General features: G+C 49.1%; 1 protein-coding gene across 2 annotated transcripts in view; it reads left to right on the plus strand.

The window, feature by feature from the left end:
• Window positions 1-13,563, plus strand: part of SLC25A20 (solute carrier family 25 member 20) — a 19,141-nt gene extending 5,578 nt beyond the window's left edge. Inside the window, exons 3-9 of one of the 2 annotated variants that reach the window (XM_027769319.1) lie at window positions 2,001-2,128; window positions 5,287-5,377; window positions 10,058-10,175; window positions 11,263-11,335; window positions 11,623-11,732; window positions 12,126-12,310; window positions 12,727-13,563. In XM_027769319.1, coding sequence (XP_027625120.1) covers window positions 2,001-2,128; window positions 5,287-5,377; window positions 10,058-10,175; window positions 11,263-11,335; window positions 11,623-11,732; window positions 12,126-12,310; window positions 12,727-12,789 — 768 coding nt within the window. In that variant the 3' untranslated portion in view covers window positions 12,790-13,563. The remainder of the gene's footprint in view (window positions 1-2,000; window positions 2,129-5,286; window positions 5,378-10,057; window positions 10,176-11,262; window positions 11,336-11,622; window positions 11,733-12,125; window positions 12,311-12,726) is intronic. The other variant, XM_006170992.3, reaches the window with a different exon arrangement.
• The last annotated feature ends 3,184 nt before the right edge of the window (window positions 13,564-16,747 follow it).

Genomic DNA, 16,747 nt, shown 5'->3' on the forward strand with positions numbered 1-16,747 from the left:
AGAGAGGTTTTTGCTATAGGGCACGTGTGCTTGCCAGAGAGACAAAGAGACAGAAAGCAAGAAATAACCCCCTAGGGGGATGGCCATGCAGCAATACCTTCTCCAATCTCCCCTCGAAATTTTGGGCACACACACGCACACACGCACACACACACACATGCCCAGCTTGAGTTTTAAGCCACCAGGTCCAGGACTCAATCTGTGGTCGACTATGTGGGATTCCAGCGACGTAACTGTTACACCATCTGCTGGTTCTCCCCATTTTTTTTTTTTAAAGTAATTTGCTAGGGGCAGCAGGTGGCATGATGGTTAAGGCGCTGGACTCCCACATGACCAACCATGGTTTGCGTCCCGAACTTGGCAGCTTGCTTTTTCACTTTCTCTCTCTAAATTAAATAATAAAGAAATAAAATTAAACAAGTAAATTCTTAGGGAAAAAAAAGGTAATTTGCTATAGGGTAGGTGAAACAGGGAGAGAGGGAGAGTGAGCACCACCACAGGGAGATGGCCACACCGCAATCCCTTCTCCTCCATCTCCTCTCAGGGTTTTAGGCACGCATGTATACATGTCTAGTGGTTTTTTGTTGTCGTTGTTTTGGGGTTTTTTGGGGGGTTTTTGTGTGTGTGTGTGTTTTTTTTTTTGACTGCTGTGTCCAGAATTCAAACCTGATAGTCATGTGGGATCCAGTGCCTTAACCACCACACCACCTGCTGGCCCTGTTTTTTAAGACACGTTCTTGCTATGCCACCATCCTCCTCCGGCCTCCCAGCTATGATTGCAGGTGTGTACCCTATGCCCAGCCCTGTCACACTGGTCCGCTTAGTGTCCCGACCAGCCTTGAGTTCACTCCTGAGTCACTGCAATTACAGGCACATGTAACCACACCCCGCCTTCAGGCCACACCAGGAAGGGGCCCCCATATGATCTCGGCCTGCAGTGCACCGCACCTTAGCCCGGTTGCCACCACAGCAAGGCCGCAGTGTGTGTTCTTTGCCTTTGTTTTCTTGAAGACACCCTCTTGGAATCCTCTATCTTCCTACTCCCACCTAGACAGACTGCTTCCCTGATCCCCTGTCCACTGCACCACTCCTGGAAATCCGCTTCTATCCCTGGGACTGGACCCCTCATCTCTCAGGTCACAGGTCTTCCTTTTCCTTGGTTTGCTATAATCCCTTGTTTGGTTGGGATCCCTATCCATCTAATTAACCAATTACTTATTGGCTACCACCAATACCATTGTACATTGTATCATCAGTACACTTGGTAATGATGACGCATGCTCACATGCCCAGCAAGTTCTTCAAGCCACCACATCCAGGACTCAGATTGCATAGCCAGCTATGTCGGATCCAGCTGCCTGAACCACCAGGCCATGGGCTGGCTATGTTTCTTCTTTTTAAAAATTTTTCTAATTTCTCAGAGGCATGTGTACTCACCCCAGACAGAGAGAATTGTTTCTTTTTCTTTTTTTTGGAGAGGTTTTTGTTATCGGGCACATGCGCTCACCAGAAAGAGAGACAGAAAAACAGAAAGCGAGGAATCATCCCCTGGGGGGATGGCCACACCACAATCCCTTCTCCTCCATTCTCCTCTTGGGATCATGGGCATGCACGCACATGCGCCCGGCATGAGTTTAAGCCACCAGGTCCAGCACTCGAACCGCAGTTGGTTACATGGGAGTCCAGTGACATAGCCATTACGCCAACTGCTGGTCCCTAGAGAACTGTTTCTTCATTTCTCCATCCTGTTGGGATTTGGGGCATGCACCAAGGCCTGGCATGTTTTCAAGCCACTGGGGCCCAGATTCTAAATGCACAATCAGCTATATGGGATCTAGCTCCCCTAACCACCAGGCCTAGTTTTCTTCCTTTTGAAAGCATTTCTTGCTTGGTGAAGAAGTGGAAGAAGCCCAGGTTGAAGGATGTACTACTTGCAGGTGGAAGTGGTATGAAGGGTGGCAATGTCTGTAAACAGCTTCTACTTCTGTGATTCCTTGCAGGGCATCACAGGGCTGTACCGGGGCATGGCTGCCCCTATCATTGGGGTCACCCCCATGTTTGCTGTGTGCTTCTTTGGGTTTGGTTTGGGGAAGAAACTGCAGCAGAAGCACCCAGAAGATGTGCTCAGGTGAGTACTTACAGGCTTGGAGCACTCGATGCCGTCCTTGGGATCCAGGGGGATTCGAGGTGGAAACATACATGACAGGGTGCCTCAGTCTGAGCCACGCAGGTGAGAGCCCCTTGGAGAGTCTGCAGGTAGCCCAGGACCTACAGAGGCTGGCTAAGCTTGGATCCAGGAGCTCACAGCAGGAAGCCCAGGATGCCATGTGATTATGCCATGTTGTCACTTCAGGCCACAGCAGGCTGAGTGAGGGTCTAGGACAAAGAGATGCTCGTAACATAAAACTTTCTGGAGGGACCAGCAGTTAGCGTAATGGCTATGTCGCTGGACTCCCACGTAGTTGACCGCGGTTTGTGTCCTAGACCCGGTGGCTTAAACTTAACCTGGGTGCGTGTGCGTGAGTGTCCAAGATCCCGAGAGGAGAATGGAGGAGAAGGGATTGTGGTGTGGCCATCCCCCCTGGGGGGTGATTTCTCGCTTTCTGTCTCTCTGTCTCTGTCTGTCTGGCAAGCGCACGCGCCCTATAGCAAAAACCTCTTAAAAAAAAAATTTCTGGAGTGCCTGGGACCCTCGAAATGTTCCCAGCATCTCTTAGGTCATCTGGAAAGTCATGCCGTATTTCTATGCAAAAATGCATCCTTACTTTCCCAACGACCCAATATAGTCACAAGTGGCCCCAAATGTGGGTGTGTGAGTAGTTTTTCTGTTTTGTTTTGTTTTGTTTTTTGTTTTTAGGTTTTTTGCTATTGGAGACAGACAGAGACAGTGAGAGGGAAAGTGAGAAATCCTCCCCGTTCCCCTTGGGGGTGATGGCCATGCCGTAGCCATAATACCTTCTCTACTTTCTTCCTGGGATTTTGGGCACACATGTACACATGCCCATTGTGATTCCAAGCTGCCAGGTCTGGGACTCGAACCATGGTCAACCATGTAGAAGTCCAGTGCCTTAACTACAATACCTCCTCCTGGCCCTGCATGGTTCTTTTAAATTTTCTATAGGGCATGTGTGCTCACCAGAGTGAGGGAAGCTGGCCATGTAGGAAAGCATGTCTCCTGACTGTTCAGCCCTCAGTCCCGTGGGCTCTGCCTGGGGTGACTGCAAGGGAGAACAGGGCTGTTGCACCTGGGGCCCTGCCTGAGGGAAGGATCTATAGTGGATGTCTCCTTGCCACTACTTGGCATCTGCTATCCACATCTCAGACTCCTGTTGGATGGGACTGGCCTGAGGCTCAGTTGGCAAAGGCTTGGAGTCAGGAGGGCCCCGAGGCTCAGGGCAGCAGGTGAAGATTTTCAGCAATATCTGCTAAGTCGTACGGACTCTGCTGAAATGTTGAACGTATCTTTGCGCCCCATTGCCTCCAGACAATGTTGGTATTACTAACCCCAGGTAGAAGAAGGTGCCGGAGGTGGCACCATTGCTGTGGGTGATAGATGTCAGGAGCTTCTCGGACTCCTCTTCCAACCTGTTCATTCTGAGGGGGCCAGTGATGACCCACACCGCGGTACCATCCCGGTCTGGGCTTCTGTCAGCACGGTACAGCACAGTCCTTACAAGTGACCTGGCTACCCCGCAGCCTGCAGAGGTGACCACAGCCATTCTGAAGCCCCAGCCTTGAAGCTGTCCCACTGGAGTCTTAGCTTAGAATATTCTTAGGCCCGGGGCTGGAGGTCGTGTGGTGGTGAGCGTGCTGGACTCCCATGTGGCCAGCCACGGTTTGAGTCCCTGACCTGGTGGCTTGCCTTCTTTCTCTCTGTCACTCTTAGATAAAATTGAAAAAATAATAGTGATAAATAAAATGAATAAGTCTACGAAGAAAAGAATATTCTTGGGCCCTTCGTGATCCAGGGGAAGTGAGATTGGTGGGAAACTGGAATTGGCTAACACTCAGATCTTGGGTTAGAGGCTTTTCCCCCCAACAACCAGCATTTTACATGCGTTCCTATGCTGTCAGCTTTTCAGTCCAGTCCACACTGCTGGCCCCAGCTACAATAAACTCCCCATGAGAACAACACACCCCACTCTTCCCATCTGGAAACTTGTCGATAGTCAGTGCAGTGCAGGCCAGGAGTGGAAACCATGTCTCCTTATAAAGATTCTCCTGTGGGTCGGAGATTCTAAGTGTGCACCTAATGGCAGGGGGGCCTTGGTGCCAGGTTCCCATTGCTTTTGGCTCTGAGACCCTTGCTTGACATCCGAAAATACAGAGGACCTGACTTTTTTTTTTTTGGAGAGATTTTCGCTGTAGGGCGCGTGCGCTCGCCAGACAGACAGAGAGAGACATAGAGACAGAAAGCGAGAAATCACCCCCCCGGGGGGATGGTCACGCCGCAATCCCTTCTCCTCCATTCTCCTCTCAGGATCTTGGACACTCACGCACACGCGCCCGGTGTGAGTTTTAAGCCACCGGGTCCGGAACACGAACCGCGGTCAACTATGTGGGAGTCCAGCGACATAGCCATTACGCTAACTGCTGGTTCCCAGGACCTGACTTTTGTGTCAAATCTGATCTATCGTAGCTGGGCTTCTGCCAGTCCACATACTTACTGTTTCTTTTCTTTTCTTTTCTCTTTTCTTTTCTTTTCTTTTCTTTCTTTTCTTTTCTTTTTTCTTTCCTCTTCTTTTCTTCTCTTTTCTTTTTTTAAGAGATTTTTGCTATAAGGTGCATGCTCTTACTGGAGAGACAAAGAGACAAAAAGCAAGAAGCCACTCCCCAGGGGGATGGTCACACTGCAATCCATTCTCCTCTCAGGGTGCACATATGCGTCTAGCGTCAATTCTAAGCCACCAGGCCTAGGACTTGAACCACAGTCGACTACGTGGGAGTCCAGCAGCGTAACTACACCATCTGCTGGTCCCCTTACTGTTTCTTTCTTTCTTTCTTTTTGTAAGAATTCTTTATTTATTTACTTATTTAGTTCCATTTGTTATTATTGTTTTTAATTTGACCAGAGAGAGACAGAGAGAGAGAGAAAGTAAGATAGCAAGCCACCAGGTCTGTGACTCGAACCACAGTTGGCCATGTAGGAATCTAGTGCCTCTATCTACCATGCCACCTGCTGGCCCCCCTTACTGTTTCTTATAAAACCATCCTCTTTGCTGGGCCTGCGCCTGTCCTGGGGGATTAATCACAGTTGCTTGCCTCTGGCTTTTGTTTTCCACGTAGCTACCCCCAGATCTTTGCTGCTGGGATGTTATCTGGCGTATTCACCACAGGAATCATGACCCCTGGAGAACGAATCAAGTGCCTGTTACAGGTGAGGGTGCTCTGGGGGGGGAGGTGGCTAGTGCTTAGAGTGTGCACCTCAGTGTGCGTGCTTATGTCCTTTTACCCTTTATAAAGGCTTCAGGTCAGGTGTGCAAACGTTTCAAGGTTTTCAGGAACATGGAAGCCAGGGTAGGAGTATCAAGAACCAGGATAGGATAACAAACCAACAAAAATGTCACCAACAGTGACACATCAGCCCAGACCTACCCACTTCTGGAACTCTGGCAGGTGAGTCATGTCTCAGTGGACATTGAAGGGAGGCTGTTCCTGCCCAAGATGCCTCATGTCTATTAATTGCCCCAAAGCTCAGTGCCCTTTAGAGTGTATTCTATTTCTTTAACTTTGTAACTTCAAGAATGCTATATGAGGAGTCTTTAAAAAGGTCATGGAAAATATGTATTATGAAAAAACTAGAGCCATTCGGTGGTGTGGTGGTTGAGGTGGCTGGATCCCACATGGCCAACTGCATGGTCTGAATCCATGAAAAACATACTGGCGGGGCCAGCAGGTGGCGTGGTGGTCAGAGCATTGGACTCCCACATGACTCATTGCAGTTTGAGTCCAAGACCTGCAGCTTGGGAATTTCTCTGGGTGCATGCCTAAAATCCCAGGAGGAGAGGGGATTGCAGCATGGCCACCCCCAAGGGGGTTACTTCTCACTTTTCTCTGTCTCTGTCTTTCTCTCCAGCAAGCATAAGTGCCCTACTGCAAAAATCTTAAAAATTAAAAAAAAAAAAAATGCCTCCTGTGCTTGTGGGCCCAAAATCCCAAGAGAAGAATAGAGAAGGGATTGTAGCCATCCCCTTGGGTGACACACTTTTTCTTTCTCTCTCTCTGTCTCTCTGTCTCTCTCTCTCTCTCCAGCGAGCACATGCACCCTATAGCAAAAACTTAAAAGGGATGGGACCAGCAGTTGTCGTAGTGGCTGGACATTGTCATTGGACTCCCACATAGTCGACCACGGTTCAAGTCCCAGACCTGGTGGCTTAAACTCACACCGGGCACGAGTGCATGCGTGCCCAAGATCCCAAGAGGAGAATGGAGGAGTAGGGATTATGGCATGGGCATCTCCTCTGGGGGATGATGTCTTGCTTTCTGTCTCTCTGTCCCTGTCTTTCTGGCGAACACACATGCCCTATAGCAAAAGCCTCTCCCCCCAAAAAAGACTGTTTAATTCCATTTGTTATTATTATTATTTTTTAATTTAACCAGAGACAGACAGAGAAAAGGAAAGTGAAAAAGCAAGCCACCAGGTTCAGGACTCAAACAATAGTTGGCTATGTGAGTGTTCAGCACCTTAACCACCACACCACCTACTGGTCCCTTTTTTTTTTAAAGAATTATTTCACTGGGAGACCAGAAGTTGACATAATGGCTATGATGGCTATGTCACTGGACTCCCATATAGTCGACCGCAGTTCGAGTCCCGGACCCTGTGGCTTAAACTCACGCTAGGCACATATGTGTGTGTGCCCAAGATCCTGAGAGGAGAATGGAGGAGAAGGGATTGTGGTGTGGCCATCCCCTGGGGGGGTTATTTCTTACTTTCTTTCTTATTGTCTCTGTCTTTCTCCAGCAAGCACATGTGCCCTAAGGCTAAAACCCTCTAAAAAATTTATTTTATCATTATTATTATTTTTTAAATTTGACCAGAGAAAAACAGACAGAAGGAAAGTAAGAAAGCAAGGCACGAGGTCTAGGACTTGAATCTCAGTCAGCCATGTGGGAGTCCAGTGCCCACATACCACATACCACCTACCAGTCCCTAAACTCATACTTTAATTTCATTTTTCCATGAACATTTTGAAGTACCTAATATAAATGGAATCATATAATATTGTAAAGTTTAGGTTTGGCTTTTTTTTTCCTCATAAGGGCATGTGTGCTCACCAGAGAGAGGCAGGGAGAGACAGCAGGAAGGAAAGTGAGAAATCAGCCCCCAAGGGGATGGCCACACCACAGTCCCTTCTCTTTCATTCTCCTCTTGGGATTTTAGGCATGCACACACATGTACTCCATGTGATCTTCTAGAATTATTTTTTTAATTTAACTTTATTTTATTATTTATTTATTTATCCATTTTAATTCAACCAGAGAGGGACAGAGTGAGAGAGGGGAAAAATGTGAGAAAACAAGCAGCCAGGTCCAGTACTCGAACCACGGTCAGCCATGTGGGAGACCAGCACCCTTAACCACCATGCCATCTGCAGATCCCCTCTGTGTGATTTTCTAACTACCAGGTCCAGGACTGAAACTGTGCTGACCCCTGGATTGGGGTTTTTTAATGCAGTATGATTTTCTTTTGTTTTTTTTTTTAAAGAATTATTTAACTTTATTCATTTACTTAGTTTAATTTGGCCAGAGAGAGACACAATGAGGGAGAGAGAGAGAATGTATTTAAGTGAGTGAGAAAGGAAGCTGCCAGGTCTGGGCCTTGAACTGTGTTCCACCATGTGGGAGTCCCGCACCCTTAACCACCACGCCACCTGCTGGCCCCACAGTGTAATTTTCGAGAGAGTCATTTAGATTGTTGCATGGATGAGTGGTTCACTATTTTTTTATTGCTGAATATTTATAATATGGTTGTCTCACAGTGTAACGTTCCGGTACAGTCTGGACATCTGTGTTGTTTCTAGTTCAGCACTATTATAAGTAAATGCTATAAACATTTGTATGCCTAGATTTTTATGGGAAAAAAAAAAAAGGAAGCCTTCATTTCCTGGGGAAAAATGCCCAGGAGTGTATGGTAACTGTATCTTTAGTCTTTAAAGAAACTACCAAACTGTTTTATTTGTTTATCTTTATTTATATAATTTTATAAGAGTGTGTATGTGCTCTCCAGAGAGAGACAAAGAGAAGAAGGTGAGAAAGCACCTTTCATGGGGAATGGTTATGCCACAGTCCCTTCTCTCCCATTTCTCTCTCCTTTCGGGATTTTGGGCATGCACGCTCGTGTGTTTGCTGTATTTTTTTTTTTTTTTTAGAGAGGATTTTTCGCTTTAGGGCGCGTGCGCTCGCCAGACAGACAGAGAGAGACATAGAGACAGAAAGCGAGAAATCACCCCCCAGGGGGGATGGTCACGCCGCAATCCCTTCTCCTCCATTCTCCTGTCGGGATCTTGGGCACGCACGCACACGCGCCCGGCGTGAGTTTTAGCCACTGGGTCCGGGACGCGAACCGCGGTCGACTACGTGGGAGTCCAGCGACATAGCCATTACGCTAACTGCTGGTTCCCATGTTTGGTGTATTTTTCAAGCCTCTAGGTCCAGAACTCAAACCACACAGTTGGCCTTCGGGAATCCAGACTCCTTAACTACCACACCACAGGCTGGCCCCCAAACTGTACAGTTTACATTACTACCAGCAACGTCTGAGTAGTCTCTCCGCATCCTTACCACCTTTTGGTGTTACCATTATTATTTTATTTTTTGAAAAAGGATCTCATGGGAACCAGCAGTTAGCGTAATGGCCATGTCGCTGGACTCCCATGTAGTCGACTGCGGTTCGCGTCCCGGACCCGGTGGCTTAAAACTCACACCGGGCGCATGTGCGTGCGTGCCCAAGATCCCGAGAGGAGAATGGAGGAGAAGGGATTGCAGCGTGACCATCCCCTCTGGGGGGTGATTTCTCACTTTCTGTCTCTATGTCTCTCTCTGTCTATCTGGCAAGCGCATGCGCCCTATAGCAAAAACCTCTCCAAAAAAAAAGGATCTCACCATGTTCCTCGGGCTGGCTTTGAACTCGTGGTTCTCTTCAGCTTCTTGAGTTTCTGGGATTATAGGCACATGCCACTGTGCTCTGCCTATCACTGTTTTTTTTTTTTTTTTATGTTAGCCATTCTGATAGGTATATATAAAATACCTTGTATTTTCCTAATAGCTAAACACGTTCAGTATATTTTCATGTGTTCATTTGCCACTCATGTATCCTCTTTGGTGAAATTTTGTGTGTTTTGGTCATTTTCTAACAGGATTTTTCTTTTTCTTTTTCTTTTTTTCTTTTTTTTTTTTTTTAGGTGTTTTGCCTCATGGCATATGTGCTCACCAGAGAGACAGAGACACAGAAAGAGACAGGGGAAAAGTAAGAAATCACCTTCCAGAAGGTTGGCCATGCCACAGTCCCTTCTCTTCCGTTCTCCCACTGGGATATTGGGTGCACATGCACCTGTTGTCTCTCCAGACGCTGAGTCTGAGACTCGAACCACAGAGCTGGCCATATGGAAGCTAGTGCCTTAACTGCCATGCCACCTGCTGCCCCTGCCCTCATTTTACTTTTTCTTAACCAAGCCTCATGGCCAGCTAGGCGTGGAATGGAGTTAGTGCTCACTGGATATTTTTTAGAGAAATAAGCAAATGACTAACAGATTTGTCTTTTTCCCTAGCTTTGTTGGGAATGCTTTTGTCTTTAGATTTCCTCACCTTACTGTCAGCCTTTTCAGTTGATTCGATTTCTCGTCTGTTACGTGTGTATTTTGTTATTTTCACCTAGTCTTACTTCATAGCACGTTCCCCAGCAGGGCATGTCTCAAAGACGTGAGGATTTGATAGGGAGCTCTTGGTCTAACACGTAACGACCACTTCCTTTTTCACTTCCTAGTCTCCTGGAACCTGCTGGGTCTGTTGACGGGCGCTGTTGTTTCGGACTGAATGACACTCCTTTCCCTCCCAGATTCAGGCTTCTTCCGGGGAAACCAAGTACGCTGGGGCCTTGGACTGTGCGAAGAAGCTGTACCAGGAGTCTGGGATCCGAGGCATCTACAAAGGGACTGTGCTCACCCTCATGCGAGGTAAGCTTTGGGGCTCTCCACCTCAGGTTGCTTGAGGAGCCCAACCAAGATGGCTCTGCCACAGAGGGACATCAATGAGGATAGGGCACATTCCGTCTTCCCTGAGTGTCTGTGGGTGAACGTCACGACAGTGGTTGGAGGGGCATCACGGGCAGATAGAGAGCAGGGCTGGAGGGACAAGTGGGAGGAAATAGTGACTTCGGGGGGCCAGCAGGTGGCATGGTGTTTAAAGGCACTGGACTCCCACATCCCTGACTGCGGTTTGAGTCCCAGACCTGGCGGCTTGCTTTCATACTTTATCTCTCCCTCTCTCTCTGTGTGTCTCTTTCTGGTGAATGTGAGTGCCCTGTAGCAAATTAAAATAATAATAAATAAAATCATTCTTTTTTTTTTTAAGTTGTTTATAACCAAACAAAAAGAAAAAAAAAGTAAGTGGGGGGGCTCCAGCCAGTGGTGTGGTGGTTAAGGCAGCTAGATTCCACGTGGCTGGCTATGTGGTTTGAGTCCTGGACCCAGTGACTTGAAAAACATGCCAGGCATTTGTGCACGTGTGCCCCGAATCCCAAAAGAATGAGAAGGGATTATGGAGTGGTCATTCCCCCCCAGGGGTGGTTTCTCACTTTCCCTCTCACCCTCTTTTCGCCCTCTCTTTGTCTTTCTCCACTGAGTGCACGCATCCTGTGGCAAATTAAACAAAACAACGAAGAGAATGTGTGGGGAAGCTGGCATAGGTGCGTGCCTGTGGTCCTGACTGCCCAGGAGGCCGAGGCAGGACTGCGACATATGAGACCTTGTCTAAGTGAAAATAAACAGGGATAGGGACCGGCAGGTGGCGTGGTGGTTAAGACATTGGACACTCCCACATGGCTGACCGTGGTTCAAGTCCTGGACCTGGTGGCTTGCTTTCTCACTTTCCTCTCTCTCTCTGTCTCTCTCTGGTCAAATTAAAATAAATGAATGAATGAATAAAATTGAATAAAATACTACTTAAAAATAAATAAATAAATAAATAAACAGGGAAAGAAAGAGGAAAGACATCACGGGAAATTTAATATACCTTAACACACCTGTTTCTTGCCACTAACAGACGTTCCAGCCAGTGGGATGTATTTCATGACATATGAGTGGCTGAAAAATATCTTCACTCCAGAGGGCAAGAGGTGAGGAGGACAGAAGGACTTACAGCCACGTTGCCCCTCCTGTGAATGGGTCTGCTTTCCTCCTGCAGCTGCCAAGGGCCCTAACTCTTTTCTCTCTGGCTCACCCAGTGGAGCGTGCACCTGAAACAAGGCCTAAAACCTCCTATGAGGAACAGCAGCTGCCCAGCTCGGGCCTCCTCCCTGCAGCCAGGCGCTGCCTCCCTCTAGCTGGCCGGTCCACTCAGGAGGGAGGGCTGACCACCACCTTCGGCCTCCATCTGACTGGGGCTGTGCTTGGTGTTCTGCAGTGTCAGTGAACTTAGTGCACCTCGGATCCTGGTGGCTGGGGGCATCGCAGGGATCTTCAACTGGGCTGTGGCAATCCCCCCAGATGTGCTCAAGTCCCGCTTCCAGACTGGTGAGTGGAGGGTGGGGTGGGGGGTGGCTCTGGACAGGGTCCCGGTCCTGACCACTGCTGGGCTGCCGAGCACGTGAGGCCCTAGGGGTACCCTCCCTCACTATCGTTTGTGTCCGGGGAACCCTGGGTTCACTTTCGTAGGGTCTGATCACAAGGAGAGCTCAGAGGTCACTGCGTCTCCACTCTCCCTCGCCCACGTGAAGAGAAGGGCTGTTTTATTTCTCAGCCCTCTTTTCTGCTCCCTTGGCTCTGAGGACCCAGGCACTTGTTCTTCTGTCCCAGGGTGACCCGTGTTGTCTGTGGACTGGTCCAGGGTGACCTGCCAGGAGTCCCCGACCCCCTGCTGGTCCTGACCCTGTGGGAAAACGTAACTACTCGGTCGTCACCGTGCAGGTTGCCGTGGTCCGGTCAAGAAGCTTCCTGAAGCTTTGACAGTTGGGTTCTTTCCCACAGCACCACCTGGGAAATATCCTAATGGTTTCAGAGACGTGCTGAGGGAGCTGATCCAGAACGAGGGCGTCACGTCCTTGTACAAGGGGTTCAACGCAGTGATGATCCGGGCCTTCCCAGCCAATGCTGTGAGTAGCTGCTGGGGGCTGTGCTTTCCCTGTGGGGCTCAGCAGGATGCATCGGACTGTTGTCTGCTTGCTCCTGGGATTGGATTCAGGACTCAGTTTTCCCAAAACCTCACCCTTAGCCAGAGCCTCCTTATTCGCCCCCGTTCCTGAAGCTGTCAGGAAGATTTGCCTTTGGACTTGGTGAGAGAGGCTTTGATTTCCTGTCCTGGCCTTCACAAGGGGGCAGTCACAGGACAGGCATTTTCTTCTCCTCTGAGGAATGAGAGACCAGCCTGTCTCCTTGGCTGGGGAGGCAGTGGGGTTAGGGAGGGGTTCTGGTCCTGACAGGGTCAGCCCAGCACAGTGCAGGGAGGGTGTGAAGACCTACAAATAATCACTCTCCTGCTGGCCTTTCTCTTCCCCCAACCCCTTCTCAGGCCTGCTTCCTTGGCTTTGAAGTTGCCATGAAGTTCCTTAATTGGGCCGTTCCCAACTTGTGAGGCCGAAGGCTGCTCAGAGCTTCCGGATGTTGGAGGCTGACACCGAGGAGGAGCAGTGGGCAGGACTAGGGCATCCTGAAGGGTGAGGGAAGGGGGACGATGGGATCAGAGCTCTGTGCATGGACTTGGGGAGACCGTGGCCTTAATGACACCTCTACCTTGTAGAACTTGGTGTGCTGTTTCGAAACTTGAATTCACTCTTGTCAATGAAGGGATCTGAAGAGGATTTAGAGATGAAATATGTAGCTTCTAGACCAGGTAGCCCCTGTGCCCGGACTGCTGCCTACCCGCCACTGCTGGCCCTGCCATGTCCCAGGACGCTCCTCGCAAAGTGACCCCAGCCTCACGCCAGCGGCACCATGCATGCTTCCAGGCAGCGGGTCAGGAGCCGGGGTCATCTTCAGCCGTTAGCTGGGGGCACACCTGCCTGATTTCCAGGGTGCACCTCAGCCTGGGCTGCGTGTGGCGATGTGGACCTGAGGCCCGCATCTGTCTGTCCAGGTGGACTGGGCATCTATGCCTAGCAACAGAGAGCCTGTCAATGGTTGGATTTGGACTTTTTTTTTAAACACATGAAAGTAATCAGAAGTAAGACAAGAGTAACGGAGTTTCCCAGGAGTGGGTGGAAAACATTCCCTCCTCCACAGTGACAACAGTCCCAGCCTGCTAGGGTAAGTGAGGAAGTCCAGGGTGTAGGAAGACTCTTTGCACACTCTTTTCTTACGAGAGCGCCCTATTTTAATAGAAAACAATAAATAGTGTTTCTAATTTTTGCATTGTGTTACTTTATTTTGATTCTAGGCCCTCTCAGGTGGTAAGCTACGACATTGGTGGAGGTCCAGGTTTCAGTAGCTTTCCTGGGGAGCCTTAGGCAGGGGGGTAGGGAGAAGGGGAGGGAAGACTCTTTGCACACTCTTTTCTTACGAGAGCGCCCTATTTTAATAGAAAACAATAAATAGTGTTTCTAATTTTTGCATTGTGTTACTTTATTTTGATTCTAGGCCCTCTCAGGTGGTAAGCTACGACATTGGTGGAGGTCCAGGTTTCAGTAGCTTTCCTGGGGAGCCTTAGGCAGGGGGGTAGGGAGAAGGGGAGGGTTTGGCTGCTGCTGGTGTGGGGGTGGCGGTGGTGGTTTGATTGCTAACAGCTCACACAGCCTCAGTGCAAGCGTGGCATGCAAGTGCCTGCTGAAGCCCAGCCTGCAACCCCAGCCTTCATTCATCCATCCCCTTCTCTGCCGGGAGCCACGTGAGAGTCTGAGCGAACAGATGGAGAGTCAGTTGTTCTAAAAGGCAGAAGCAATCCCAGGTTGCCATGTGGACTTCGGGCTTGCTGTGCGACCTGACACAGCCTGGCTTTACTAATCTGGCAGATGGCGGCGTCCAGGTGTGTCCAGAAAAGGTGAGGGAGTTGGGGCAGAGTCACAAGTCAGGCCATCCTTACCTAGTAGAGGGCAGAACTTGTGGAAGCTTCTGGAGCTGACCTCTCCTGGCCTTGTCCTGTCTTGTCACAGTTACAGTTTCTTTCACGCTTCCTGCCTCACTACAGCTGCAGAGACCCTTGGGCTTTGACTTTAGAACTGAAACTGTGGAGCCAGCAGATGGCATGGAGGTTAAGGTGGCCATGTCCTACATAGCCGACTCTGCAGTTCAAATCCTGGACTTGATGACTTGAAAAGTTCATGTACATAAATGCCCCAAAATGCCAAGAATGGAGGAAAAGGAATTACAGTGTGGTCATCCCTCCTGGAGTGGGGGGTGATTTCTCATTTTCTCTCTGTCTCTATCCAGCAAGCACACATGCCCTAGGGAAAAAAAAATTTTTTTTTTTTTTGGAGAGGATTTTGCTATAGAGCGCATGCACTTGCCAAAAAGACAGAAAGCGAAAAATCACCGGGGGGGATGGCCACACTGCAATCCCTTCTCCATTCTCCTCTTGGGATCTTGGGCACGCACGTACATGTGCCCAGCATGAGTTTAAGCCACCGGGTCTAGGATTCGAACTGCAGTCGACTATGTGGGAGTCCAGCAACATAGCCATTATGCAACTGCTGGTCCCAACTTTTTAAAGAAGAACTGTCATTCTGTGTGAATGAGTGCGAGAGTGGCAGAGACCATCTAAAAGTTGGGGATGTGGCCAATAGCCCCAAATGACAGGAAGCTAAAGATTGGGGAGTTTGGGCCAGCAGATGGTGTAATGGTTATGTCACTGTCTTCCCATGTAGTCAACTGCAGTTTGAATCCTGGATCCAATGCTTAAAACTCACTCCAGATGCATGTGTGTGCATGCCCAAAATCTTGAGAAGAGAATGGAGGAGGAGGTATTGCAGCGATACCCCTAGGAAGTGATTTCTTGCTTTCTGTCTCTCTGTCTCTTTCTGTTTTTCCGGTGAATGCATGTGCCCTATAGCAGAAATCTGAAAAAATTTTTTAAAAATTGGGAGTTTAGGGAAGGAGGCCTTGTACCTGGGAATATGTTTCTAGATTATCAGGAGTTATGGCCAAGTGAAAAATAGCATTAAAATTTTTTTGCCAGAGGGTACATGACCTCACTGAAAGAGAGACAGCGGGGCCTGAAAAAGCACCCCTCATGGGGATCAGTCATACTGCAACCCCTTAGCCTTCATCTTTTCCTTTTGTGACCTTGCACCTGCCTGTACATGGGGCCTGTCGTGTTTTTCAAGCTGCCAGGTCTGGTATTTGAACTGCACAGCAGGCCATTTGGGATCTAGCTGCCCCAACTCCCATGCTAACCAGCCACCCCAACAATAGCATTTAAAAGATGAACAGTAGGGACCAGCAGATGGTGTAGTTGTTATGTTGCTGGACTCCCATCCCACATGGTCAACTGTGGTCCGAGTCTGGACCTGGCAGCTTGAAACTCACACGGGATGCTTGTGTATGCATGCCTAAAATCCCAAGAGGAGACTGGAGGAGAAGGGATTGCAGTGTGGCCATCCTCCCGGGGGTGATTTCTTCTGTCTCTCTGTCTCTCTGGCAAGTGTACATGCCCTATAGCAAAAATCTCTCTTTAAGAAAAAATGATGAAAAGTGTATCTCCTCTGTCTGGCACGATGAATTCATGGTTAGGCTTGTGGATGGTGGGGGAGGTCTTCATTTAATATCGCTTAGATTCAGACATGGTCAGTTATGTGTCTCTTAAACTCCTGTTGAGATTGTCTTGAAATCTCGGCCCTTGCTCTCAGAAGCCAATTGCCAGTCATCTCCACACTTGGGTCCCTTTTACAGGCTATGCTCCTGGACAACTTGCCCTTCGAACATCTTCTGTTTTAAAATGGAGTATTTGGGGGCCAGCGGTGGCGTGGGGGTTAAGTCAGCTGAACCCCACATGGCTGACTGCATGGTTTGAGTCCCGAATCCGGCAGCTTGAGACGCATGCCAGGCATGTGTGTGGCATGTGTGTGTGCATACCCAAAATCCCGAGGGTAAATTGGACGAGAGGCGATTGTGGTGTGGCCATCCCTCCAGGAGTGATTTCTCATTTTCCCTCTGTCTCCTGTGAGTTCCTAATAGCAAACTAAAAATAAACAAATAAATGAAATAGAGCATTTGGGCTCTTTGATGTTAGTGATGGTGGATTCCTTTTCTCTGCGTCTTCCATGGGTGGTAAGTAAGGGGCTTCGCCCCCGGTGGAGGGAGCAGAGCAGATGGTGAGTAACTCCCTCTTGGCTGGCGCTTCCTTCTATGATGCACTTTGAAATGTCACCTGTTCCTGATATAGCTCTCCCCTCCTCAACAGGGGAAGGGTGGGGAGGACTGGGGCCCTCCCGTCACTTCTCTGTCACAGTCAAGCAGAAGCCAGACAGTGATTGTTAACACTGATAGCTGCCTCGCCCAGGCACCCAGGAGGGTATAACTGGGCCGAAGGTGAGGGACGGGCAATAGCCACCTGTCAGAAGCATGGTGGCACCACTCTGCTGTAAGCTTCTACCCTGTCT

The sequence above is a fragment of the Tupaia chinensis genome, unplaced genomic scaffold (genome assembly GCF_000334495.1).
Source record: "Tupaia chinensis unplaced genomic scaffold, TupChi_1.0 Scaffold149184_1, whole genome shotgun sequence".
Taxonomy (NCBI): domain Eukaryota; kingdom Metazoa; phylum Chordata; class Mammalia; order Scandentia; family Tupaiidae; genus Tupaia; species Tupaia belangeri.